Source organism: Stenella coeruleoalba, assembly GCF_951394435.1.
Source record: "Stenella coeruleoalba genome assembly, chromosome: 16".
NCBI classification, from domain to species: Eukaryota; Metazoa; Chordata; class Mammalia; order Artiodactyla; family Delphinidae; genus Stenella; species Stenella coeruleoalba.
The window spans coordinates 30,080,150-30,107,820 of NC_137162.1; the positions used below are offsets into that span (position 1 = coordinate 30,080,150).

Below are 27,671 nucleotides of genomic sequence, written 5' to 3' on the forward strand. Positions count from 1 at the left end.
GCTGCCCTCTTATGGCCAAAAAGAGAAGCCAGTCCACATTCCTTACCCCAAACCTTTGAGAGAGATGATTTTGTAATTTAGAATTTTTTTGGCTTTTAGAAAGGAGTTATTGCAAAAACTGTATAATCCCTATTGGGGGAGCATCTCATAACAGAACACTAATATTTCTGCAACAAATATTCACAGTAAAAGGGATACATGATTACAAATAGCTTTGCATCTGTGTAGGTGCAAGTCAGGTGTTGGTGTCAAATGAGTTATGAAAATATTTTGGGAAATGAGGACCTGTACCTTCCTCTGCTAGAGGAAAAGAGACTCAGGAGCCATATCTCAGTAACTCCATGGCAACACAGGGTTCTTTGTCCTTAAAATTGCATCCTACCTTGTCTTCCTTCCACAAAAGAAAACTAGACAAAAAAGGTCAGAATTGGACTTGTTATTCATACATCTGCATTGATTTAAATACATTACATACAATTTCTACAGTGCATTAGAACAGTACAGAGGCAGCAGCACTCTACAGCCCAGCCTCTACTCCCTGACACTGGGAACAGGGCCTGTGGCTGGCAGAGGGCCGGGCGGTTCCTTGAGTGCTGCCCAGAAGCCTGCCCCGGCACTCTGGGCCCTAGCTCTCCCAAAGTCCACATTCAAGGCAACCTGAGTACAGGCTTCAAGGAGAACGGATGTGGGCCAGGAAAGGATGCCCCATACTCTTTGGCCTGCCAGGACTGGGACCAGCTCCCTCTTACATTGGACCCAATTTCCTTCTCATCCCAGAGCTTGTCTGCCTGAGGACAATGTGCAGATCTGCTCAGTGAGGGAAGCACCGGGCTCTTTAGACTGCTCAGGCTCTCTCAACACCCAGGTGGGGGCTTCACAAACACGTTTGCACACAGATGTCTGGAGAGTTAAACACACCTGGGTCCTCTCCGGCCTCTGGGAGCCCTGCTGCTCCCATGTTCTCGCAAAAATGATCCCTAAGGCCAAAGTCGGGGTCGGCTCAATGGGATTGTCAGGGCTGGGGCCGGTGGGGAGCTGTGCCTTGTCCACAGGGCATGCGTACCCAGCTCCAGAGACTTCCTGTCAGCGGGGTGGAAGCCCAGGATAAGCTGGCTCCTGGGGGCTGGACTGGAAGGTGCCCAGCCTGGCGCAGCTGACGAGAGAGCTGCACACCTCCTGCATGGCGGGAGCTAGGCAAGCAGAGGGAACACAGCCATAGTCCTTGCTCCCTTTCTTTGGTTGTTCTTCAAACCTTCGAGATAGTTTCTTTCCAAAGCTGATTGACCAATCGCAGGACGCCGGAAACTTGAAACGTCCAGTAGCACAGGGCTGCCCCACAGCCACGGGTGGCACCCTCTTTACTCCCCCCTGAGGCCATTCTTTGCTTTGGTGTAGAAAGGGCTCGGACAGCTGGTAAGGGGGACAGCTGAGGGAAGAGAGACATGGAAGCAAGAAGATGCACACTGGGTTGGGCAGCCACCGGGGGGCAGTGTGAAGGCCTCTCTCCTTAGGGCCCTGCCTTTCTCAAGAAGCCGTGGAAAAACTGGCCTGGAACAAGAAGTGGGGGAGCAAAGGGAAGCTGCCAACCAGGAGGCGGAACACAAGTCCTGTTACCTCCAGCAAGCAACAGTGGTAGCGGAAAAAGAAGTCCAAGGACCTAATATCCTGTCCTCTTATGTGCTGAGACCCACCCCAGAACCCTCATCGAGAGCCACTCCAGAACCCAGAACTGAAGCACTAACTCAAGAGTTGAGAACAAAACATCTAAAACAACAGGAACAAATTAGCAGACTGGGAGAGTTTGTTACCTTTGGCTACGGCCAAGGACTAAGGAAGCAAGGCTCGGATAAGTTCACCCATAGACCATTACAGTTCCCAGCATATACCCAGGTGGTATGGATCACATTTGCATGCTGGGGAGTCAACTTCCTCCCTCCTGCCTTTGCCTGAGTGACAAGCAACCTACAGGCCTAGACTAGAGGGGTTGGGTCCCCAGCAGGGAAGGGAGCAGAGGTGATCTATACCATCACTGTAAAACTGCTGGGAGTTCTAGAGCAAAAGTCTCCCCACTGTGAGAATCGTGTCTGGAGTCAGCCTATTGCACCAGTGGGAGGAGAAGGGGAAGAAGACTTGGCAGAAAACCAAAAGGAAGTGTGGCTTCTGTCTGTCCCAGCACTGCGAGTCACCTAGCTGCCTTGGTCCGTGGGGGTAAGGAACTGTGAGACACCTGGATGTCTGGGCCCATGCAACTTTAGGTCTGGATCAGAGGTTTTCTGCTATAAGAGGTTCTGGGATTCTGCCTGGGTTTTATATTTAAATTTGTATTTGCTTTTTTCTGATGCAGAATATAATGAGGAATAGCTACAGAGCAGGGTGTCAGGAAGGGAAGGGAGTTTCCCAGCCTTCCCCCAGGAGATGCTGGAAGGGAGATGCTCCTTCCCGGGCATCTGGACTACTTGCACGGAGCGCCAGCCCCCCTACGCCAGCTCTCAGAAGGGCCCAACAGCACACACTGTCCTTCTGATTGTGCTTCTCCCCGTGCTTGGGAAAGCTCTGAGGGGGTGGTGAGCAGACAGGGAGGGCTCTTAAGGGCACTGCTCTCTGCCGGCTTCTCTGGCTCTTCCTGTAACCTGCTCCCCAGGCTTTCTCCCATGCCAAGTCTCAGACAATGTGCCTTTGTCTGCCTCTGGGGCTACCACCATGAAAAGAAGGGCTTCCGACTCTGAAAGCTCTGTGTGTAGGACTCGCTAGCAGATCGCTGGTGGGAACGGGCCGTCTCGACAATCACGGGTGGCATCTGGACGAGGTGCAGGGGACTCTTGTTGTCTTTCAGGGCCTGGGTCAGATTTAGGATCTGCAGTGGGAAAAATGAGATCAGTGAGGGCAAAGCCTAGGCATTCTGGTCTGCCTCTGAAGGGAGACCTGCAGATAGAGTGCTCCTATGAATCAAAACAAAAATAAACAATCCACTAATGGAAAATTGTACCAACAGGCTATTTACTAAAGTAAGAATGTAAGTGGGCAATATACAGAAAATGGAAACCTCTCTACTCATTGAAAAAATACAAATGAAAACAAATACCTCCTATTTTTTTGCCCTTCTAGTTAGTAAAGATACAGAAGACGACGATGACGACTCAGCTGGGGAGAGTTCAGAGACGTGGCTGTGGGACTGGATCGTGGGACAGTTTTTCAGAAAGGCAAGTGGAACATAAAGGCTTAAAAGTGAACAGGCCCTCTGACTCAGCAACTCCATTTTTAATGACTAAGGGAACAATCACTGACATGCACAAAACACTTAGTTTCAATCAATACAGTGCAGTATTGTTTGTAACAGTGAAAATGATATAAATACCTGAGAGTACGGGATCAGCTAATAACTTAAGGGATTAGAAACAAGCAGTTAAAAAATATATTCTCTTGGCATGGAAAACTGATCACAATGTCTTAGATGGAAAAGAAAGGAGATAAGGAACCAGTATTATAGTGTGTCTCCACCTTTATTTTCTTATCTACTTATCTACAGAGAAAAAATGTCTGGAAGTTGGCAGTGATTATCTCTGGGTCAAGGAAGGTGACCTAGGGATAGGGTGATTTTTGTTTATCCTTATTTTCTGATTTTCCTACAAAGACCATGTATTAAACAAAAAAAAAGCCATTTCAGTTGAATTGTCCCTCTCATGCTGTCTTTTCATCATCTTTTTTTAAAATAAAACTTTTACTTTGGAATAATTTTATACTTACTGAAAAGTTACAAAGATAGTACAGACAGTTTCTATGTACCATTTATCCAATTTCTCCTAATTTTATCATCTTATATAACAGTGGTACATTTACCAAAACTAGGAAATCAACATTGGAACATTAGTATTAACCACACTCCAGGCTTAATTCGGATTTCATTAGCTTTTCCAGTACTGTTCTTTTTCTGTTCCAAGATGCCACAGTGCATTCAGCTCCTTTCCAGTTTTTGTCTGTATTTTACATGTATTTCAGATATGTGTCTAAAAGAACACATTTTCTTCCCCTTGTCAAAATCATAGTCACCACCATTTATCGTCTCTGGTAGGACAGTACAAAAGCTGAAGTTGTCCTATGACAGCCTTCTTTAAACCACTGGATGTTGAAGATTTTCAAAGCCAGGCCAGACACATGGGAGGGGAAGCTAGGCGGCACCCCCATATCACACAGGCCTCAAGCCGTAAATATCCTTGGCCTACAAGTGCTGCCCCACAAGAGGCAGAGATTCACCTGGAACAGAGGTCAGAAGTGAGAAGTTGATCCTACCAGTAATTAATTTCTTTTTTACTTCATTGTTTAGGTATTGCCAGCACACTACACTGCTTCGAAGAGCCTTGAGTACAAGATCAGGCCAGAGAACTAAAAGGAGCTTCAAATGGAATCAGAGTGAATTGTGCAGGAGACCCGCCCAACTTAAGAGACAGGAGTTCACACCTGCCCTGGCTGGGTCTCCCTGTGCTTTCTTTGGTTCTTTGGGTTAGAAGCCACCTTTCCAGCATGTTTAAAATGGGGTAAAATGTCAAACTGTCTACAACTTACTTTCAAAAGATTTGGCCAAAAACAAACAAACAAAATCTATCTATCTTGGGAGAGAGACAAATTATATAGATACATTAAAGAGAGAAATTATATAGATATATAGAGATAGATACTATTCAGATAGATAATATTTAGAGAAATAAGATAAAGCAAACGTGGCTAACTAAATGTAACAATTGGTGAAGTCTAGAAGACCCCACTCATTCTTTCAATTTTACTGAGGTTTGAAGTGTTTCAAATTAAAAAGTTGAAGAAAAATTTATAGCAGGCACATAATGCCAAAAAAGAAATACTGTCTTTGAAAATGTTATCTAAAGAAGCTTTCCCTCAGACTCTGCATTCTTTATCTAACTCCTGGTTAGAAGCCTTTATGGTGAGGAACAACTTCTATCCCCCAACTCCATCTCTCTAGGGGTTCCTCATTCTTCACCTTTGACTCTGGGCCATTGTACAGCCCACTCTGTGATTACAGCTCAGGTAGGTAGAAGGTGGTGCCTTCCTTTCACCTGCATGCTAGGAGGAGGAGCTGGACGCTCATGGAACCTTATGGTTTCAGAGGGAGGCACTCTAGGTTGTAAGATGCCACAGGCCCTCAAAGGACATTAAGAGCACAAGTTGGAAAGAAAGCTAAGATTGCACTCTCTCAATCCACGCCCCCACCCTGCCTTTTGCTACTCTAGATAATGGTCCTAACTAAATATCATGAGAGGAAGATTGCTATGATGTTGGCAAGACACTGGAGTTGGGAAGGGAGTAGAGAAGAAACTACAATAGGGACAGAGGTACAGCCTACATAAACTTGAGAAGTTTGTTCCTTTATGCTGAGTTCCATAATACCAGACTACATCACGTGGCTTTTAAGGTTTCTACAAATTCTGCCAGCCTAACTGGGCCCTTACATTATTTGGGAAATGTAGGAAGACCATGTTATGGTATTCAGGCAGCTATAATAACCGCAGCTCTTAAAACCCGTCTGTCCCATATCTAGAGAAGATGGGCTCGGTAAGCTCAAGAGTTGCTCTCACCAGAAGCCTTTTGCTAAATGGAAGAAAGAGGTAAATGTATAATTATGACCGAGAACACCCTCTTGTCCTTCAAAGATGTGAGAAGCTGTATACAAAGTCATAATCAAAATAGCTAACCCATATTGAGTACTTCAGTACACCAGCACTACTCCAACTGTTTTCAATGATTTATCTCATAATAACCCAACGAGGTAGGTGCTGTTATTAATCCCATGTTACAGATGGAGAAACTAAAAGAAGGAGAGATTAAGTAACTCAACCAAGACCTCATAGCTAGTAAATGGCGGAGCCAGGATTCAAACCAGGCACTCTGACCAGTTTGTGCCCTAACCACTAAGCCATCCCAGCTATCTTTAAGACTTCAAAGTGATAAGCAGAATGTCAGTGTCCTACAGAGTTTTTAGACAATTTTCAAGCTATTCTTTACTATGCTTTGGAAAGTCAACAACACCCTGGGGGTTTCCTTGGTTCTCTTTGAAGGTGAAGTGGAGAAAAAAGAAATAATATGGCTTGTAACTATAACAACAAAACTTATAACCATGACCAGCATCTGAGTGCTTACCATGTGCCAGGCATTGTTTTTACTAAACACTTGATACACATTATCTTATGTAATCCTCTGGCCAACTATGCAAAGTATGATTACTGTCCCATTTTATAAACAAGGAAGCAGAGACTCCTGCCCAAGGCCATAATGCTGGGAATGGTCAAGCAGCAGTCTGACTCCGGAGCCTAGCTCTTGACCACCAAGGCACATGGCTGCCTTGCACAACTTGAGGACACAGACCACCAGGTAAATTTACCAATGAACTATCCAGCAAGGGGCACAGAGCTAAGCACATAGTAAGTGCTTCACCAAGCACCAGATACCATGGAAGAGGTGGGAGATTTGGGATGGCTACCTTTCCCCCTCAGGTGTTAACGGAGAGTTACAAATATGTATGGCATAGACTAAAATGGGTTTAAAATACAAGCTTTACACATTTACTCAACATGAGCATAAAACGCTCTCAGAGAGATCCCAGGGATGACACCAGGAGGATGTCCCAGGCTTACCTGTCCCCGCATGACAGCAATCTGCTTATGGAACTGGCCCCTATCGAATCCAGGATCTTTCTGCAAAAGAAGGGCAGAAGGAGATGGAACCTGCATGAATCCCTCAGAAGAACCCGTTTTCCTCCCCCAGTTAGAAACTTTCTAATAAAGAGAACCTACATGAAGCTTCAGAGACTTAGTGAAATTAACCACCACCCCAAGAACTCCCTGTTTCACAGATGGGGAAATAGAGAACAAGTAACTATTTTGTCCTCAGTCTCATTATTAACTCTAGAGAACTCCAGGTGCTAGTGCTCCATTTGAAAATGAGAGCTCTGCAGATACACTGCAGCCACATGACACAAAGGACACAAACCAGTGTGATTCATCACAGCTGCCAATTTTTTTTCAAACCAACTCAAACCAGGTCTTGCTGTCCACAGGGGGGAATCTTGCTCTTCATTGGCTAACACAAGCCAGAAGGGTGTTTCCATTCTCTTTGGGCTTGTATCAGGACCAATTAGAAAAACCACTGGAATTCTTTCTTCTATATGGTTATAAGGCTGAGGTTCCCAGGGCTAACCTTGAAGAGTTCATATAGGTCCTCCTCCAAGTCCTTGACGAAGTTAGGGTCTGATATCTTTGGAAGAATCAGATCTTTGATCTCCTGAGAGAATGGGACTTTTGCCTGGGGCAACCAGGCCCAGTAAAAAGGATCTGAAAAGAGGAAAAGTCAAAAGCAAAGCTGGTGTTGAAAAAATCCCTGCCCATCTATGTCCTCCACCTATCAGAGCACTGGCAAAAGTAGGATACTGCTCTTATTAGAAACACAACAGAAAATAGAAGTTATAGGGGGGCTTCCCTGGTGGTGCAGTGGTTGAGAGTCCGCCTGCCGATGCAGGGGACATGAGTTCGTGCCCCAGTCCAGGAAGATCCCACATGCCACGGGAGCGGCTAGGCCTGTGAGCCATGGCTGCTGAGCCTGCGTGTCCGGAGCCTGTGCTCCGCAACTGGAGAGGCCACAACAGTGAGAGGCCCGCATACCGCAAAAAAAAAAAAAAAAGAAAAGAAAAGTTATAGGGGCTGTTAACCCTAAAGGTTACACAGTAAGTGGAGAAACTGGGCTTCAAACCCAGGTCTGCCTAATCCCTGAGCCTGTGCTCTTTCCCAGACATTATATGACTTTCCAAGATGTAAGCCTATCTAGAAGCAATTACTTGCCACCGAAACATTGAGATGCTCCTTCTGAAAAGACAGACAAGTACTGCAAAGGGACTAGTGACCCTCTACTTGTATCTTTCCCTTTCTAAAGGTTTCTCAGTTATAATGGGGCAGGGGCTGGCTTCTAGAATGTCAACATGGAAGACAGAACACTGACAGCAGCTTGTATTTAGAAACACAAATAGAATAAATTATGATAAGACAGTCCTCAGAAAGAATAAGAAAAATGCAAAGCAGAGATGCGAAAACTCAACTCTGTGCTTCAAATGGGAATAATGTAAGGTAAAAATTATAATAGCTTACATTATGGAGTAGTTGCCATGTGCCAGCCATTGTGCTCAAGTGCATGAGCTGCATTATTTCATTAATTCTTAGAACAATCCTGTGATAGAGGACTTATTATCTTCATTGCACACATAAGAAAACTGAGACTGAGCAAGAAAAGAGCCAGACCATAGCGGTCTTGAGACTTACACGCCCTCCAGGAGTCAGGATGTTTCAGGGGGAAAGCCAGCCCATTGTCTATGGCAGCCACCTTGATAACAGGCTCCTTCACCACCACCCAGTCTGTGTCCTGAAGAGCAAGGGAAGATTAAATATTTATTGAGTCCCACCTGCCCCAGGCCCTTTAAAATAGCAGCAAAGCATCCCATCTCAACCTCCTCAGGCATCAGTCCTTACTCAACCTCTGAACTGGTTTCCATATTGTTACCTGACTTAATACATTTATGGCACTTTGATTGGGCTAATTCAAGCTTCCCGGAGTCCCTTTCTTATCTTAGAAAAGGTGCCCTTCCCCAAGAGTTGCCACAGTCCTTGGTAACATGGGAAATGACAATAACAAAAGATTACTATAAGCCATTCCTCCTAGGGAAAGGCAGTGAGAATCCTGCGAGTATAAAAAAAAGAAAGAAAAGTCAATTATCAGTCAGCCAAGGTCCTTTGGTGTGGACCTTGACTCAGATGCCACTTCAGTGGTGGTGACCACATTTTCTAGTAAGATAACGGAACCATGGACGATAACAGCTGGCTGCTCTTGCATAAGGGAGTCTGTTCCCCTGCTTCAGTGATACATTAAAAGGAAAAGGACCAGAGCTGAATGCAGAGAGAGCGGAGCAGACTGCCTGTGACAGCAGCCCATGTCAGACATTCCCATGACTGTCTACTTGGCTCCATGTTCAGGTTAACTAGTGCCACCACAGGAACAGGCATGTGGGTCCAGGATACCTGCATCAGAATCCTCTGGGATACCTTATTTAAGGTGTGAAATCCTCAGTTTTACCCCAGACCTAATGGAGGAAAGGCTTGTACTTATCTTACGGAAAAACCCGAGTGAACTTTTTGGCCAACCCAATAAAATCTGTACTTTTTTTTTGGCCGCTCTGCACAGTGTGTAGTATCTTAGTTTCCCAACCAGGGAGTGAACCCGCACCACTTGCACTGGAAGCACAGAGTCCTAACCACTGGACCACCAGGGAAGTCCCCCGAATCTGTACTATTTTTAGTAAGCTCTTCAGGTGATTCTGATGTACAGAATTTGAGAACCACTATTACAAAAGGAAGTAAAAACACTACGAGGATGTGTTAACTAATCTTATTGTGGTAAACATTGTGCAATATATACATCAAATCATCACATTGTACATCTTAAACTTGCACAATATTATATGTCAATCATATCTCAATAAAGCTGGAAGAAAAAAAAAACACTATAAAGAACAAAAGCCAACCTCACTCTCCTTCTCCAGGTAGCCTTCCTGCTAATTTTTTTAAATGTGCAGATTGAACAGGGATGGGGAAGTGTGGTGGAGTATAAAAGCAATGAGAGGGTAAAGAAAGTTGCAGGAAGCAGCTTTTTCTAAACTGATGTTCTGTGGTATTGTATTCTTGTGAGAAAAGTATTCCATGGTCAAAAGGTTTAGAAATCACTGAGCCAAACAAAATCACACAGGTGCACTAACGCACTATTTCTCAGACCTTTACTGTGCTACTATGCAATGTGAATTTCCTAAAAAGGCACAAAGTATGTAATATGTTCCAAACTTATTTGTACTTTTCTTCAGTCTATCCCTATCATTAGCAGGATATTCCTTAAAAAACAAATTGAGAAAAGCTCTTCCAAATATTAACCTACCAATTTTAAAGACATGTGCTATCCTGATTCCTCTGAACTTATGTGACCTAAATATCACCCCACTACATGCTTTCATATTATGCATATACTACACCTCATCCTCTCCTTCAAGATATAGATCAACCACTTACCCGAGAGCTAGCACTATCCATTGGACAGTCATATTTAATCAGCCAGTTGTCATTGCCTCGATCTGTGAACAGAAATATGAAGTTAGTAGAAAAAACTGGGGTAGGGCTTCCCTGGTGGTGCAGTGGTTGAGAGTCCACCTGCCGATGCAGGGGACACGGGTTCATGCCCCGGTCCGGGAGGATCCCACATGCCATGGAGCAGCTGGGCCCATGAGCCATGGCCGCTAAGCCTGTGCGTCCAGAGCCTGTGCTCCGCAATGGGAGAGGCCACAACAGTGAGATGCCCGTGTATCGCCAAAAAAAAAAAAACAAAAAAAAAAACTGGGGTGATTTTCACTTTCAGCAATGATGAACTAGATACTCTGGACACTTGGGGACCAATTATCCTACTAAGAACAACTACAAAAAACAGATAAAATATTTTTATTCTTATTTATTTATTTATTTATGGGCCACGCCACATGGGATCTTAGTTCCCTGACCAGGGATTGAACCCACTCCCCCTGCAGTGGAAGCGTGGAGTTTTAACCACTGGACCGCCAGGGAAGTCCCTGGATAAAATATTTTTAAATCTCTTGAAGGCACTGGAGATTTTATAAGACCCTTAAGAGTTAAAGTGTCATGATCTGGGAGAAAAAGGTAATCCAGAGAGGGGAGTCCAGCATTCGTGACTTCTTTTCTCTTACAGCACCTGCTGACTTGGGAAGAGGTGGCTGCGAGGTAGAACAGTGTTCTAATAGTGCTGGGGACCCAGAGAGACAAAGTTGTAGCCTGATGATGGATAAGGTGGGGGAACCCTGATAAATCATCCATGCTTTTGGTTGAAACCTGAAAGGCTACAACCCTGGAAGTAAGCAGAATTTCCCAGCAATACCTGAAGTTAAAGTGATCCTGGGTTGCTGATGACCCTAGCTGCTTGCCAAAAGCAAACATCTCCTTCCAGACAGGATTTATACCAACATCTCAGGCCTCCAAATGTTTCTATAATTTCTGATATACGATATCTGACAATTAAAAATAACGAGGTATACAAAGAGACAACATGACACAAATAAAAACAAGAAAAACAAAAGAAAATTAAAAACAAATCTACAGGGGCCCCAAATAATGAACATATAGACTCTGAAATGTTCAAGGTAAAATCCTTAATATGGTTAAGAAGATAAAAGGCAAGATTAAGAACATCAGCAGAAAACAGGAATCTATAAAAAGAATCAAATAAAAATTCAAAAAATGAAAAATACAGTTAACAAAATTAAGAACTCAATAGATAAGTTTAATAGCAGATTGTGCTAAAGAAAGTAGTGATTTGAAAGACAGACCACAAGAAATAAACCAGAATAAAGCACCCAGGAAAAAAAGATATATACATGAATGTATATCTAACAACATATAATTTGGAGTCCCAGAAGGAACAGAGAGAAAAATGGGCAGAAGTAATATTTAAAGAGACAATAGCTGAGAATTTTCCAAAAGTGACAAAACGTATCAAACTATAGATTCAAGGAAGCCTGTATATACAAAGGAAAATATACCTAGGTATATCACAGTAAAAATGTTGAAAACCAAACACAGAGTAAATCTCAAAAAAATCTAGAGAAAAAGACAGATTACATTCGAAAAGGCAACAGTAATATGGACGACTTACTTCTCCACAGAAACCATGGGAGCAAGAAGATAACGGAATGTTTTTTAAATACTGCTAAAAGAAAATAATTGCCAATCCCAAATTCTATACCCAGCAAAAATATTCCTCAAAAATGAAGCTGAAATAAAGATATTTTCAGACAAACAAAAAATAGGAAATTAATCACCAGCAGACTAGTACCTCAAAATAATAAAAGTCATACATGAAAAACCCACAGCAAACATCATACTCAGTGGTGAAAAGACCAAAAGCTCTTCTTCTAAGATCCCGAACAAAGCAAAAATGCCCACTTTTACCATTTCTATTCAACATAGTACTGAAAGACCAGAGCATTATGCAAGAAAAAGAAATAAAAGGCATCCAAACTGGAAATAAAAAGGTAAAATTATCTCTGTTTGTAGATGATATGATCTTATATGTAGAAAACCCTAAAGATTCCACAAAAAACTGTTAGAACCAATAAATAAACTCAGGAAAAGTATCAGGATACCAAGTCAACCGCAAAAATCAGTTGTATTTCTATTCAATAACAATGAACAATTCAAAAAAGGAAATTAAGAAACAAATCCAGGGACTTCCCTGGTAGCGCAGTGGTTAAGAATCCGCCTGCCAATGCAGGGGACACAGGTTCAAGCCCTGGTCCGGGAAGATCCCACATGCTGCAGAGCAACTAAGCCCGTGCACCACAACTACTGAGCCTGCGCTCTAGAGCCCGCGAGCCACAACTACCAAGCCCACGCACCGCAACTAATGAAGCCTGCAAGCCTAGAGCCTGTGCTCCGCAATAAGAGGAGCTGCTGCAATGAAAAGGCCACATACTGCAATGAAGAATAGCCCCCACTCGCCGCAACTAGAGAAAGCCTGTGTGCAGCAATGAAGACCCAATGCAGCCAAAAACAAAAACAGAAAAAAAAGACTCTGTGCTCCCAATGCAGGGGGCCCAGATTCGATCTCTGGTCAGGGAACTAGATCCCGCACGCTGCAACTAAAAGATCCCACATGCTGCAACAAAGATCCCATGTGCCACAACTAAGAGCAACAAAGATCCCATGTGCCACAACTAAGACCCAGCGCAGCCAAATAAATAAATAATTATTTTAAAAAAGAAAGAAAGAAAGAGATCCATTTACAATAGCATCAAAAAGAATAAAATACTTAGAAATTAGTTTACCAAGGAGGTGAAAGACTTGCATAATGAACACTACAAAACATTGCTGAAAGAAATTAAAGAAGACATAAATAAATGGAAAGACACCCCATGTTCATAGAATGGAAGACTTAATATTGTTAAGACATCAATACTACTTGAAGTGAAGCAACCTAGAAATTTAATGCAATTCTATAAAAATCCCAATGATCTTTTTTGCAGAAATAGAAAAGCTCACCCTAAAATTCATATTGAATCTCAAGGGACCCCAAATAGCCAAAACAATCCAGAAAAGGATCAAAGTTGGAGGACTCACATTTCCTCCAAAACTTTCAAACTTACTACAAAACTTACTACGAAGCTATAGTAATCAAAACAGTGTGGTACTGGCATAAAGACAGACCAATGGACTAGAATAGAGACTCTAGAAATAAACCTTTGCATTTATGATCAAACAATTTTTGACAAGGATAGGAAGACCATTCAATAGGGAAAAGACCATATTTTCAACAAATGGTGCTGGGAAAACTGGATATCTATATACACAAGAATGAAGCTGGATCCTTACCTAACACCATATACAAAAATTAACTCAAAATGGATTCATGACCTAAATCTAAGACCTAAAACTATAAAATTCATAGAAGAAAACATAGGGCAAAGCTTCATGACATTGGATTTGGCAGTGATTTCTTAGATATGACACGAAAGGCATAGATTAAAAAAAGGAAAAATAATACTTCATGAAAAATTTTCAATTAATTGCATCAAAAGACACTATCAACAGAACAAAAAGGCAACCCATAGAATGGGAAGAAATAGTTGCAAGTCATGTATCTGATAAGGGATTAATATCCAGAATATATAAAGAACTCCTACAACTCCACAAAAATAAAACAACCCAATTCAAAGATGGGCAAAGGACTTGAACAGACATTTCTCCAAAGAAGAAATGCAAATGGCCAAAAAGCACATGAAAAGATGTTCAAGATCACTAATCATTAGGGAAATGCAAATCAAAACTACAATGAGATACCACCTCATACCTATTAGGATGGCTACTATCAAAAAAACAGAAAATAACAAGTGATGGTGAAGATGTGGACAAATTGGAACTCTTGTGCACTGCTGATGGGAATGTAAAATGGTGCACCTGCTATGGAAAACAGTATGGCGGTTCCTAAAAAAATTCTCAACATAGAATTACCATATGATACAGCAATTCCACTTCTGGGTATACACTCAAAAGAACAGAAAGCAGGGTTTCAAAGATATTTGTACACCCACGTTCATAGCAGAATTATTCACAATGGCTAAAACGTGGAAGCAACCACGAAGCAAGTTTCTGTAGACAGATTAATGGATGAGTGAAATGTGGTATATACACACAATGGACTAGTATTCAGCCTTAAAAAGGAAAGAAATTCTGACACAGCCTACAATATGAATGAACTTTGAGGACATTATGCTAAGTGAATAAGCCAGCCAGAGAATGAAAATGCTGTATAAGTCCACTTAGATGAGGTATTTAAAGACAAAACTGTCCTGTGATAGGCCGGGCTACCATGAATGACTAGAGATCAAGGATAAGAGGACTCTTCACGTTGCTTTGGAAGAGCCAAAGTGTCTTCTGTCTAGGACCGGGAAAGAGGCAAAGATAAAACATAAATACTCACCACTCCTGATAACTACACATGATGTGCCTGAACAAGGCTTGTCTAGGAAAAGTATTTTCAAGACCCTCTCCAAATGTGCATAACCCTTATGTCTTAGACTAAACTCATCCTGATAGGGTACTCTGATACTAAGCTCTGCAAGCCTCCAGGCCTCCCCCGTGCCTCATCACAGTCTGGCACAGGGCACAGGACCACCCACAGCTGCTCACCAGTGTTGCGGATGATGTAATCCAGCACCACTAACCGCTCAAACTGTAGCAGTAGTTGCCGGTTAGTGTTCTCAGGGAGAGGTTCTGCTTCAAAACGACGTAGCCAGTAGTCTGCATCTTTGTACCCTTCAACAAAGAGCTGGAATGAACCAACCTGCAATCAAAAAGGAAGAATAAAGGTATTTCCTTACAGCCCAAGTGCAAAGATCCCAGGAGTAAGCCAGGTACCCACTAAGGCCCTGTGGAGTTTATATCAGGAAAGGGTTGTGACAGTAATTGCTCATCCAAATTCAAGAAGCCCAGCTAAATGGTCCAGAGGAGTAAAGTGAGAAAGTGAGGGTCTCTTTGGAGAATTATTCCTCAAACCTTAGGCCCTTAACAGAAATGAGCAAGACAGAAGCCTCCCGGCAGACTATTCAAAAGTCCATAGGTAAGTCTGTTGACACCTTGCTTCATCACTTGGATGATTATGCCACTATAAATCATCACCTTTGGTAAGCCACCTAGGCGCAGTCTATACCTTTGGCGGTAGCCCGATGCGGTTAAACCGCTGTCCAACTTTTGGCACTTTTTCCAGCGCAAGCCGCTTGCCCCTGGACTTCACTCGGTCAATGGCACTATAGTTGAAGGTCTCACTGGCCAGGTATACTACCTACAGTGGAAATAGAAGAGACACCTAGGTTAGAGTCAAATTTAAGGAACTATACCACTATGGCAGAGAATAGCTAGATGCTCACCAATACTGTTCCTCTTCCGCACATAGAAGGAATGCATTTCTCAGCCTTTCTAGCTGCCAGAATAGAGTATATGACTAGTTCAGGCCAAGAGAATGTTGACAAAGTGATGTATGCCCACTACTTCCAGGCCTGGCCCCTAAAATTTCCCATGATCTTTAGCTCACGTTCCCCAATCTGTGCAGCTGGAAATGAAGGGCTCTGAGCTGGCAAAACCACATCATGGAAAGATCCCAGATCTCTTGCCGCTACCTGGAGTGACATGGGATCTAGGAGAGCTGCCTAACTAGCATGGGTCTTGATGTGAGCAAGAAATAAACTCCTACTGTGTTAAACCACTGCAATTCAGGGGTTGTTACAGCAGCTAGCATGAATTACCCTGACCACTACAGCTACCTCCTGGGTTAGGAGAAGATGGCCCAGTGCCTATTTTCTCTCCAAATAAAAACAAATTGCAATTTATTCTATACCCTTTTATTTCCTGTTGAACTCTGTACTACGTACAATTATTTACATTCAAAAATTAAACAAATATTAAAATTGGTTTTAATTTTTAGTGAGTTGCTATATATTTACATAGACTGTATCTAGAATATTACACAAGAAACTAGTAATAACAGCTGCCTCTGAGGAAGGAAACCAAGTGGATGGAAGACGGGTGGGAGAGAGGCTGAATTACTTTTCTTTGTTTACTCTACTGTAATTTTTGCACTAGATGCATGCATAACCTATTCAAAAAAATTTTTTTAATAGGCCACCAATATTACACTTGATTGTCAAACTGCAGTGATATCACTGTAATCCATAATCCATATGTGTGTCCATTATCACACTGTCTCGTGATTATCCATTTGTATACCTAACTTGTTTCTTAAGACTAAAGAAATGTGGGGTGGATGAGAACATCTTATTTACATTAGCATCCCTAGTACCTAACACAGTGCCTGGCACATGCTCATTTATTAAGTGAATGAATGAATGAGTTACGAGCTTCTTTCAGAGATAGCTATAAGTGAGTTTTACCATATAAATACCTAAAATCAAATTTATAAGAAAATTCTTCCTTTTCCTAAGCCTTGAAAAATTCATTACAAATAACTAATTATTTTGCCCCCGAAATCTCAGAGACAGCATAAAATAATTCCCTTCCTCCCATCCATCCATCCATCCATCCAGTTTTAACAGAGTACCTAAAACGGATGTGCAAAGTACTGTAGGTTAGCACTCTCTGCCTTACAAATCTGGAAACACAGGCACAGGAATAAAGGGGAAAAAAGGCTTTCCTAAGACTACCTTGCCAGCTTCCATGGTGAAAACACTGGCTCTCAAGCCATAAACCACCCTTTCCCCCCATGAGATTTATTTTCGATCAATTTTTGTAACAAACCACTCTTTCCCTGTGACTAATGAAACTATCACAACCTGAAACCTTGCAGGAACAGAGAGCAGAGATAGTGATCGAGTGAGAATTACAGCCTTACTGCTTGAAGCTCCATCTCAGCGTGAGCCCCGTTTCCATAGTGACAGATGCTCTGATCAACTGGATAGAATCCTATCACAAGGGTGGGGACGGAGGGAGGGGAGAGATTTCCTCTTACTATTGTCCAACAGCTGTAATGTAAAGCTTGCAAATATATGTGGGTTTCTTTGGCTTGTTTGTTTTGTTTTAGCATTATTTATTTATTTATTTATTTTTTTGGGGCTGCATTGGGGGGTCTTCTTTGCTGTGCATGGACTTTCTCTAGTTGCGTTGAGCGGGGGCTACTCTCCACTGTGGTGCATGGGATTCTCAGTGCAGTGGCTTCTCTTGTTGCGGCTTCTCTTGCTGCAGAGCATGGGCTCTAGGAGCGCAGGCTCAGTAGTTGTAGCTCGTGGGCTCTAGAGCACAGGCTTAGTAGTTGTGGCACACGGGCTTAGCTGCTCCGCGGCATGTGGGATCTTCCCGGACCAGGGCTCGAACCTGTGTCCCCTGCATTGGCAGGCAGATTCTTAACCACTGCGCCACCAGGAAAGCCTCACACAAATGTATGTTAAGCTTGCAAAGTTCTGTCTCATCTCAGTCTCATGGAAGACAAGTGTTTTTGTTGTTGATTTTTTGATGTAAAGGATCCTCAGTCCTCATTAAGGTTCTCTAACAGGGAAAGAGGAAGCCCAGAGATAGGGAAGAAAGGGATTATGTGACATTAATGATTAGAATAGTCATAAAAATACCACAGGCAAAGATGTATGGAGTGTTTACACTGTGCCAGCTGCTGGGCTACATGTTCAACATGGATTAACTTGTGCAATCTTCATAGCCACTCTCTAAAGTAGGACCTCTTTCTGTCCCTATTTTTATAGTGAGGAGACTGAATGGGCAGGGGATGTGGGGGTGACTTGCCCAAGGGTCACCCAGTGAAGCGCTGCAGCACCAGAATTTGGACTTAAGCCCTCTGGTTCTTAGGCACTGCACTCGAGAAGCACAGGCAAAGCAGACAGGCACAGGGCATGGGTGGTCTGCTATTTACCTAGCAGAGAAAGGAAATTACAGTGATATGCAAGGAGTACTTAGAAGCATTTCTAGAGTCTAAGAGGGGCCTAGTAGGAGGATTTCAGGTTAGGCAGGAGATCTTAGGAGCTTTAATTATCATACAAGATGTTCAATGTGCCGTTTAACTATACGCACACAGAGAGAACTAAGTATAAAGGGAAGGAATGAGCTGCACAAGGCCAGGCAGTGACTTAGGTGTCAGATGGGAGCTACAAGCCCGGAACTACAATCAAACATTCTCTCCATTGGCCTGAGGTTGGGGGATCTCTGTTACTGTTTTTTCATGGTTTGCTATCTATCCACTGATTCCGCTGGTACTTAAGGAATGCTTACTGTAAGTATAGTACTTTGCTAGGTGCTGAGAATGAGAGGAGGAAATTTCAAGAAGTGGTCCCTGACTTCTACAACCTTAACAAATTAGTTGGCTTATTTGAAGTTTGGTGGCAAAGGAGCAGACACAGTTAAACATCCACAACAATCACATTTTCTTCTAACATACCCTGGGAAAACAGAAAAAACAGATTTGAAGGGAAGCTCCTGTCTGCTGATCAGGCTCTTTGCCCACAGCCTGCTATCTAAACCGGCAAAGAAAACCTTAAGCAGGGGTTTTTAATCTAGATCCTATGAGTCAAAGGGTAGACTTCAACTTGTCTATGAACCATCCTCCTGAAATTATATGCAATAATTGAAAATATATGTATTTTTTGTGGGAACAAGATTTATAGCTTTTATCAGATTTTCAAAGAGGATTAAGACCCAGAGATACAAAGATGCCCCTGCAGCCTTAAAGCATCAGATCAGAGTTCCCCCTTAAATTGTTACTAAATCTCAGGGAGCCACATACTAAATGAGTGACGACGTGTCCTTAGATGTTCATATGCTGACAAGCAGATTTCTTCCCCTCAGAACCCTTGGAAGGTTTCATGAGACACCCTGTAGTACAGGGGTTCTTAACCTAGTGTCAGTAAACTTCCTGAAATTGTATGCAATAAATTCTATATTAAAGCATGTTTTTGCAAGAGGCGAGGGGGCGAGGGGGCGGGGGGCGGGTATAGTCCAGACCCTTCAATAGAACCTCAGCTAAGTCTATAACACATACAAGGTATGTACAAATCCATTCTAAGTGTGGAATTGCCTGGATCTGGGAACCCGATTTTGTTATGTTCAGACAAGTACCAGAATTCCATAGCATAAAGATGGGTGAGGAGAATTCCATGTCAGTTCCCTGTAGGTGTTCAGGCCAGACCTTTACTCTAACCCTCAGCCAATCCTAGAGTCCTCCTTGGCATAACTTGCATTAGTGCTTAGCTGACATCAGCTAGTCCATTCTAGACTGTATCTAAATCCTGGAATAGCTCAGAAATCTAACAGAGTAAGCTACAAAAGTAGCTAGGTTTCTAACCAGCTTGGGGTTACCTGGGATCCAAAGACCCAGGGAGTCCATACATGTGCATCAGGTCAGTGAACTTCCTGAAACTGTGTGCAGAAAATTTATGTGTATCCTTCTCAGGATAGCTTTCATCGCATGATCAAACCATGAGCTGAAACCTACCACCCCCACCAAAAAAAAGGGCTGAGAACCCTAGACTCAGGGCACAAATAGCTGTCACTGGATCTAGCAGTCCCACTAACACGTAGCAGGGCTTAGGTCCAGGAAAACTCTGGCCAGGCAGTAAGGCTTCCTGGAGACTAACCTTTGTACGCGGTACAATGTTGAGTTCCAGTTTTTGGTCCACCAGGCTGGCCCCTGCCTCTGAGAGATAGCCCTGGTTGAGGACAAGGCAGTCACGGCCAAAGCAGCAGGGACAGCACAGCTTTTGCAGCCACTTGGTCCACTTAGGATTAAGATGCCCGTATGGCTCTTCATTCTTGGGTTTGAAAACAGCAATGATTTTCTACAGAGACAAAAGAAAAAGAGGATGTTAAAGGCAAGTTGATTAAAGTAGCTCACAGTCCAGGTCAGCAGGAATCTAGAAAGAAATGCGAGGGCATAGGCAGACAATCCCTATGTACAGTCAGATACTGGCTTCTCCCCCAGCTTGTAAGGGGAAGACACCAGCTCACATGAGCAGCTGAGAAACCCCCTGCCAGAAAGGGCTGAGGCCAGAGAAGATGCCAAGTCTGGTATATACGGTACAACAGATTCTAACACCATCAAACCCCAACTTCTAAGGTACACTCATACATGCTGTTGTTCTGCATCAATTATGGAAAGACTCAAAAAAGTATCAGCTGAAAGGAAATTAGTAAGGTCTTATAGAATGAGGTTAAGAAAGTTCTTTCATCAATGGTAGTTTCCTCTATCGGCCTTACTATTCCACACCCACCCCCTCCGCGTGTTAACAAACCTTAAAAAAGTTTAGGAATGACAAACTAAGAAAGCAATGGAAGAGAAAAATCACAGCAGGAAAAAGGATCTGCTACCTGGTTAGAATGGGTTTCTTTTAAGTAATTCTGATAGGCAAGAGATCAGGACATGAGAGGCCACAAAGATTAAGATCCATCTTCTCTGGCAGACAGTAACTTAATCCTCAAAGATCCTTGGACCTATGGGATGCTGCTGCAATCTAGAAACTAAGGCCTTCCCTCCTGAAGGTTTCTTCCCCAAGCCAGTCAGCCCTCTGAGGTGGTTTTATATTTATGTCATTCCTTCCAGTCCCCAAGCTGGTACTTTCAAAGGAAGAAAAGTAAAGTAAATATGCTATTCAAGTGATTCATCTTTATATCATATGACTCTCCCTCTCCCCTCACCCCATAGCCAACTCAAGCTAGTCTAGGTCATAAGTCATTTGCCTGTGGGTGTCACTTCCTGAATGGCTGGTCACAGCAAAAAACACAAATCCACCTGACTGCATTAAGTACTCATATTAGGAACTGGCTAGGCACATGTCTAAAACAATAACTGGTCAATCTTGAGGACAGTCCCTTCAAGAAGCCTTGCAAGGATTTGAGAGGGCAAGAGAAATACAGAACTTTCCTCCTCCAAAAGAATCAATTTATTCTTAACGATAAACAAACTTACTTATTCACCAGAAAAAGTCAAATGCATATATTCATATTCTAAGTCTTCAGAATTACATTCTTATCTAAAGTGGCTAGGAAGAGGCCTATTTTAGCAATCGTCCTCTCTGTCTCTGTACCCCTGGAACCCTGGGCTCTGAATCACACAGCAGCAGTAGTAAGTGGCTTACCATACAGAGAATGACTGATGACTCCAATGTAACTCTCTGGAACCTGGGCAGTGAAACCACAGTACAACTTGAGGCCCATCCCAGAACCCACCAGTCAGTTCAACTGAGGCACAATGTGGAGTTCTGCAAGCTGGTCCCCAATGAAAGGGAAACCAAGACATTCCTACTATTAGTGAGGCTGAAAAATAACAGGGCTAAGGCTTAAATACTTCCACTTAAAGAAAGCAGAACTTGGGAATTCCCTGGCAATCCAGGGGTTAGGACTCTGCACTTCCACTGCAGGGGGCACAGGTCTGATCCCTGGTCGGGAAACTAAGGTCCCAAAAGCCACACGGTGCAGCCAGAAAAAAAAAAAAAGAAAGAAAAGAAAAGAAAGCAGAACTTGAAGGCCAACATTGCAGCCAAGCATCTTTTATAGACTGACCTCTCAAACTTCTCAATTTCCTTCCACCAAAAGGAGAATCAGAAAGCATTTTGTTGACTCTAAAAGCATTAGTAATCATGGTTCTCTCAGTATTACAAGGGTTTCATTAAATAATAATGCCTGGAATGGACAAATAGGGGAATGGTAGGGTGGGAAGGATGGAGGAACAGAAGGACATTCAGACAGAAAGGGAGACAAGTGCCTTTCAGGACTAAGCGTTGCCTCAGTTCAATTCAATTCTGCCAACATTTGCTCAGTACCTAGTTCTTATAAGACAGTGCATCAGCACTCTGTGGGTTTCCTAGACAGACACATAAAGCAGCCTCTGGCCTAATTTCCAAAGCTAATGTTAACGTCAAATAATCAACTGTGTTACAGAATACTCAAGAATATTCTCCTAATTCATAGAAAACAAATTCTAAAGCCACCCACCAATATTTGGTTGAGAAAGAAAATAACTACTGCCTAATTTGTTTCACCAACCTTTCTCTTCTTTAATATACTTTCAATTCCTTTATTACATTTAGGAGAAAGCTTCAGTTTGATGTCAATATTTTAAAAACACCCTCCCTTAACACCCACTTACTAAAACCCCTTTTAATAAAGGGGTTAAGGTGCAGGTAGCTCAAGTAGCAGCAATCCATGAACTTGGGGACAAAAACAGCAACTGCACAAGGAAGCAAGGGGCCACTCACTGGCTGCTGCCAGACCCGCAACCAGTTACTGAAACCTGGAACCCAAAAGGGGTTCCTATACCTACGCAGCAGCCCCACGGAGGAGGGTCTATGCTGTGCTAAAATCTAACACAGTTCAAGCACATCACTCATACTATGCAGTGAAATATGCAAAAATAACGCATAATAAACGGTTTTTTTTAAGTTTGGTAAACACAAAGTGGACGGTTCTCAAACTTTTTGGTTTCAAGGCCCCTTTAAACTCTTAAAAACTATTAAAGACCCCAAAAGCTTTTATATACATGGGTAAAATCTATATTTGCTGTACTAGAAATTAAAACTAAAATGTTAAAACTATTTATTAATTCACCTAATCATAAAAATAAGCCTATTACATGTTAACATAAGTGACATGTTTTTATGAGAAATAACTATATTTTAAAAAACATTTAGTGAGAAGACTGGCATTGTTTTACATTTTGCAAATCTCTAATGTTTGGCTCAATAAAAGACAACTGTATTCTCACATCTTCTTTAAAATTCAATCTGTTTCAATATCATACATCATGCGACCTCTGGAAATCTCTGCTGTACACTCATAAGGAAATGAAAGTGAAAAAGGCAAGTCTGTATTCTGTAGAGGTTGGATGGAAACAGCATTCTTTGACTTAGCTATTTAGGTAGAGAAGCCTTATTTACATGTTAACTTTTACAAAAGAGAGGGATGTACTACTCCAAATATATGAGATCCTGAAAGAAGATGGGCTGTAAGTAGAATGTAATAAAAGAGATTCAGCCTGTATTTATTTTCCTATCCACTGCCATCGACCCAACCTGCCTCATCCATTACAACTTGTAGCCTGGGACAGCTCCCTATAACAGATGGTAGATGATGCTTAAAAATCTCCAGAACTACACCTATATATGGTATACAAACATGACTGTGTCTTAACATTTTAGTAATAAATAAGTTACTCTGTTTGAGATCTTTATTCTTTATTTGGCTATTAGTGTCATTCTCAACCGAATGTTAGGACATCAAAATTTCCTGTAGGGCACAGGTGGTTAGAAGAAACACATTCAATATTACAACATAATTTTATATTTGAAAAATGGAAAATAATACTGTACTGTTTTCATGACAAACTCTTGGTGAATGAAGTATTTTTAAAAGGTTGAAAATTACTGATACAAGGCCAAGCTCCTAGAACATGTGAGCAGTACCTGTAGAATTGTGTCGCAAACACCAATGAGCATTATCTAATGAATTACTATTCTCAATATGAAAGGATCATCTCAGAATTATACTACTTTTGCTTTATTCAGTGCCACATATCCAAGAAAGCCTAATCCAGAGGTCAGTGGGCATGTAACTTAAAAACGAAACAAAACACTCTGAACTCCTGCTAAGCACCAGGAATTAGGCCAGGGGCTTTCATGTGTGGTATCTCATTTACTCCTCCCAATAAACTAGTCAATCACATGCTGTTCTATGTTTTGGCAACATGAACACCTAGAATTACTAGCCTCTCAAAACTGAAAATTCTCAAAAAATACTTTCGTAGATGATTGAGCATGAGACCTGAAGCACAAGGATGTATGTAGATGAGGAGGGTAATATGAGCACTCTACCATGACTCCTGATCTAGCATTTTCCATCTTACTGTTCCAGGTCCCTTACTTGCTCATCCTGAGGAAGGAACCACCCTACAATGGGAAATGGAATCAGGGCTGTTATCTTTAAGAACTTTTCAGACTGTCCAGCTGCAAAGTACCTGTGGCAGAAACTGCTGGTTCCCCCAATCTCTGTTCCCTCTTCTTCCTTGGACACAGGTCCCTGATTTTTAGCTGGGCAAAATAAAGACTACAGTTCCCAGCCACTACTGCAGCTAAGTTCTGGACGATGGAATGTAAGGAGAAGAGTCTGGTGCAACTTCTAGGAAACGTCCTACAGGGAAAGGGCATCCTCTCCCTCTTCCTCTCCCTCTCCTTCTTCCAACTGGCTGAAAAGCAGGCAAGATGTCTGCAGTTTGAGCAGCCATCTTGGATCACGAAGTGGAAGCCACATGCTAGGGATGGCTGACCAGCCGGACGGTCGGATGCATATTGTTCATACTGCATCCATGATAAAGGAAAATGCCATCCCAGCTCTGAGCAGTCTGTAGACTTCTTTTAGGAGAGTCAAATGTACTTTTATTCAAGTTATTATTATTTTAAATTTTCTGTCACACACAACCAAATTTAGTCTTAACCAATATGGTAGCTGAAAAGAGAAACCAGAGATTCAGATGACTAACTCTGAGGCAGCAGGACATAGTAGTTAGGAGCATGAACTCTGGAGCCAGTCTGCCTGGGTCTGAATCCTGCCTCCTACTTAACAGCTGTGACACCCTGGGCAAATTAGGTATACTGTGTGCCTCAGTGTCATCATCTGTGGGGGCAATAATAGTACCTACCTCTGAAGGTGTTATGAGTATTAAGTGAATTATTATTTGTAAAGCATTTTAAATAGTACCTGGCATACAGTAAATGCTATCTACGTATTTTTAAATAAAATAGTTAAACACATTTGCAGCAGGGCCAAAGATGACAAAACTAACTACAGTGGGTCTGTGGTCCAGTATAACCCACCATAGCAGTTAGGAAGTGATCCTCTGCTCTGAACCACATTTTCCTCAGTGTGAACAGGATGGTTACACTAATAAGTTTTATCCAGTCATATGTGTCTTGACTTCCCCTCTAAGAAAGGACAGTGGCCAGGAAATTTGAGAGACTAAGATCCTGCAAATCACCAAGAAGCATACCCATAGTGTGTCATTCTCTGTGGCCTATGTACTGAGGTGGTAGTACTTTACCTGCCAGGTAGAATTGAGAGATCATATTACTCCCACCTGTCAGAGCACCAGAACACTTCTCTGCTGACCTGACACACTTCCAGTGTTACAGTGGAGCTGTAACAGTGTCATGAAAGAAAAACAAAAACCTTCCTCCTGCTTCTATACCTAACAAAGATAATCTTAGCCCATTCTTACATCAGCCAACAAGCAAACAACTACAAAATAAAATAAAATCCATTCATATCTTAGATCTCACTCTGGTTCCTAAATAAAAAAGATGAAAACATCTTGCTAACATTTAAACCTCAGGACACCCACCTTTCTTTTCTTCTGCAAGTGACGGTTCCTGTTTGAGCTTTCGATTTAACTCACTGCTCCCTTATTTGAAAGACTTACTACTCTCAAAGCTTTCCCCTGTCTCAGTTTATGTTAACTGATTTGATGGCAGAATTGCTCTCTGGTTCTTGGTGATAATTCAGGGACAACAACTTCTGGGGAATTAACTGAATCCTTCAATGAACCTAACCAAGAGCTACAAGTCACAGTCCATCCTGGCCACTCAGCACTCCTGCCAAAAGAACACACCACCCATCTCAAGAGTTCACACAAGAGAGATGCAGAGAAAATGTGAGGGAGCTCTGATACCCATCATTTTAATAAGCATAACAATAATACATTTTCCCAATAAACCATTCTGGTCCATCTGAGAACTTTAACAGGGAAGATTTGATTTTTTTTTTTGACTCATTGATATTCCAAAGATACCTCTAGTTTGATCTAAATGCCTTAAATTCTCCTATGGTTATCAAAAGAATAAAGGTCACTTTTCAGCCGCCCTGGTCACTCCATACCCCATCCCATCCCCCTTTAAACACATACAAGGGGCAAAATAAAGGTCAAACAAACATTCCGCCTTTGTTAAAAAAGCAAACTGCTGACAGTCCTGGGTGAGAAATGAAAGTAAAAAGTAGCTGACAGTCCCATGTTTCTCAAACTTCACATTCTAAACTGAGGAGCCACAAGAAGGATTTGAACAATTTCCCAGAAGTGAGCAATAACCAGGACAAATGAAACTGATGAGTCCACCCACTCTTACAACAAACGTCTGCCAATAAGGGGCCTGGGTTGGTGGCAGGAGACGTCCCCACAACAGAGAAGGCTGGGAATGAACCCTCAGAGCCCCTGATGGGTCACCCGTCCTCCTCAATGAACAGCGACAACACTGGTTCAGTCCAAAAAGAGAGGACGGGCTCAAAGCTCAAAACAGTACGTCAGTGGCCGAATGAGGAACCTACTAGAAAGCAGCATCTCCCCGCGCGTCTCTGTCCAGAGGCCGACTGCCCCATCACACCGCAGGGCCCCTCGCCTGTATCTGGTCAATTTCCTCTTTTCATTCTCCGCTCACTCTTCCCCTACCAAATAAGTTCTGATTTATTTCTTCATTCCGGACAGCTTATCCGTTTCCAGTCCTCAATAGAATTCCAAAATCCTGTCAAGGGGCTCTGCACTGTGAAGTTTCTCCATTTCTTAGCCTTTCAAACCCCCGTTCTCCCTCTGGCTGTGCGAACCCTCAAACTTCCCCGGACAGGCCCACCCTCCCCGATGCCGGCGGTCGCGGTCCCCAGCCCGCTCTCACCCCCTGAGGGTCCTTGACGAAGTAGCTTCCGCTGGAGCCCTGGTAGATGCGCTCGGGGAAGATGCAACGCTCGATGGCCACCTCGGCCTGCCGCACCACCGCCTCGAACTCGGGGTCCTCCGGGAACTCGTTCCGCTCGCGGTGGGCCTGCGCGGCGTGCGCGGCCGCCGCAGCCTGGGCGGCCAGGGCTTGGGCCTGCGCCGCCACGGTTTGGGTTTGACACTGGGCCGCCGCGCCCCGGGCCCGATCCAGCAGTGGCTGCCGCTCCCGGTCGTGGCCTGGCGAGCCCTGCGGAGAGGGGGCCGGGCCGGCCACCGCCGCCACGCGGACCGCGCCTCCCGGCACCTGCGGAAAGTGAGCGGCCGAGGCGGACGGAAAGGTGTAGTCCGGAGGTTGGGCCCGCTCAGGGGACACGAGTGGACTAGTCTCGTCCATCCCTCAGGCCGCGGGCTCCAGGACCCGGTGCGCTTCACACAGCTGAGATCCCGGCTGGGACCAATCCGCGAAACCCCCAACCCTCCCCGGGCCAACCAGGTCCCGACGCCTCTTTGGCCCCGCCCCTACCTTCCCTGTTTACTTGGCGACGAGTAGACACGACCCCTCGCGGGCGAACGGTAGCCAATCAGAAACTATGCCTACGCAATAGCGTCCTCAGCACTTTTCGCTGATCACTTTCTGTGAAGACTGCGCATGCTCCAGGAGCCAGCCCCGGTACAGACACTCCTTCTGCTCTTACCAGCCCAGCCCCGCCCTTAGATTCCGATTGCTGGCCCTTGTTTGGAAGTTTACAATAAAGCAGCCAAGCTCCTCAGTCACACATCCTAGTGATGTATATATGTCATTCCTAATCTCCCAATTC

The 27,671-nt window shown here is 43.2% G+C and overlaps 1 protein-coding gene across 1 annotated transcript; it reads right to left on the minus strand.

Moving 5' to 3' along the window:
- Nucleotides 1-310: 310 nt before the first annotated feature.
- PI4K2A (phosphatidylinositol 4-kinase type 2 alpha) lies at nucleotides 311-27,311 on the minus strand. Its single transcript, XM_079899494.1, has 9 exons — nucleotides 26,813-27,311; nucleotides 19,745-19,945; nucleotides 15,307-15,438; nucleotides 14,787-14,940; nucleotides 10,107-10,168; nucleotides 8,316-8,415; nucleotides 7,204-7,337; nucleotides 6,642-6,701; nucleotides 311-2,854 (listed from the first exon to the last, which is right to left on the minus strand). Exons 1-9 carry the CDS (start codon nucleotides 27,245-27,247, stop codon nucleotides 2,693-2,695), a joined length of 1,440 nt encoding a protein of 479 aa, XP_079755620.1. The 5' UTR covers nucleotides 27,248-27,311; the 3' UTR covers nucleotides 311-2,692.
- Nucleotides 27,312-27,671: the final 360 nt, after the last annotated feature.

Excerpts from the sequence above, each read along its gene's own strand:
- PI4K2A (XM_079899494.1), bottom strand. The coding sequence starts at position 27,247 with ATGGACGAGACTAGTCCACTCGTGTCCCCTGAGCGGGCCCAACCTCCG. Across the intron at positions 14,941-15,306 it reads GCATCGGGCTACCGCCAAAG|GTTGGTTCATTCCAGCTCTT; the intron begins GTATAGACTGCG and ends TTTTGATTGCAG. Across the intron at positions 8,416-10,106 it reads TGGATAGTGCTAGCTCTCGG|GACACAGACTGGGTGGTGGT; the intron begins GTAAGTGGTTGA and ends CTTGCTCTTCAG.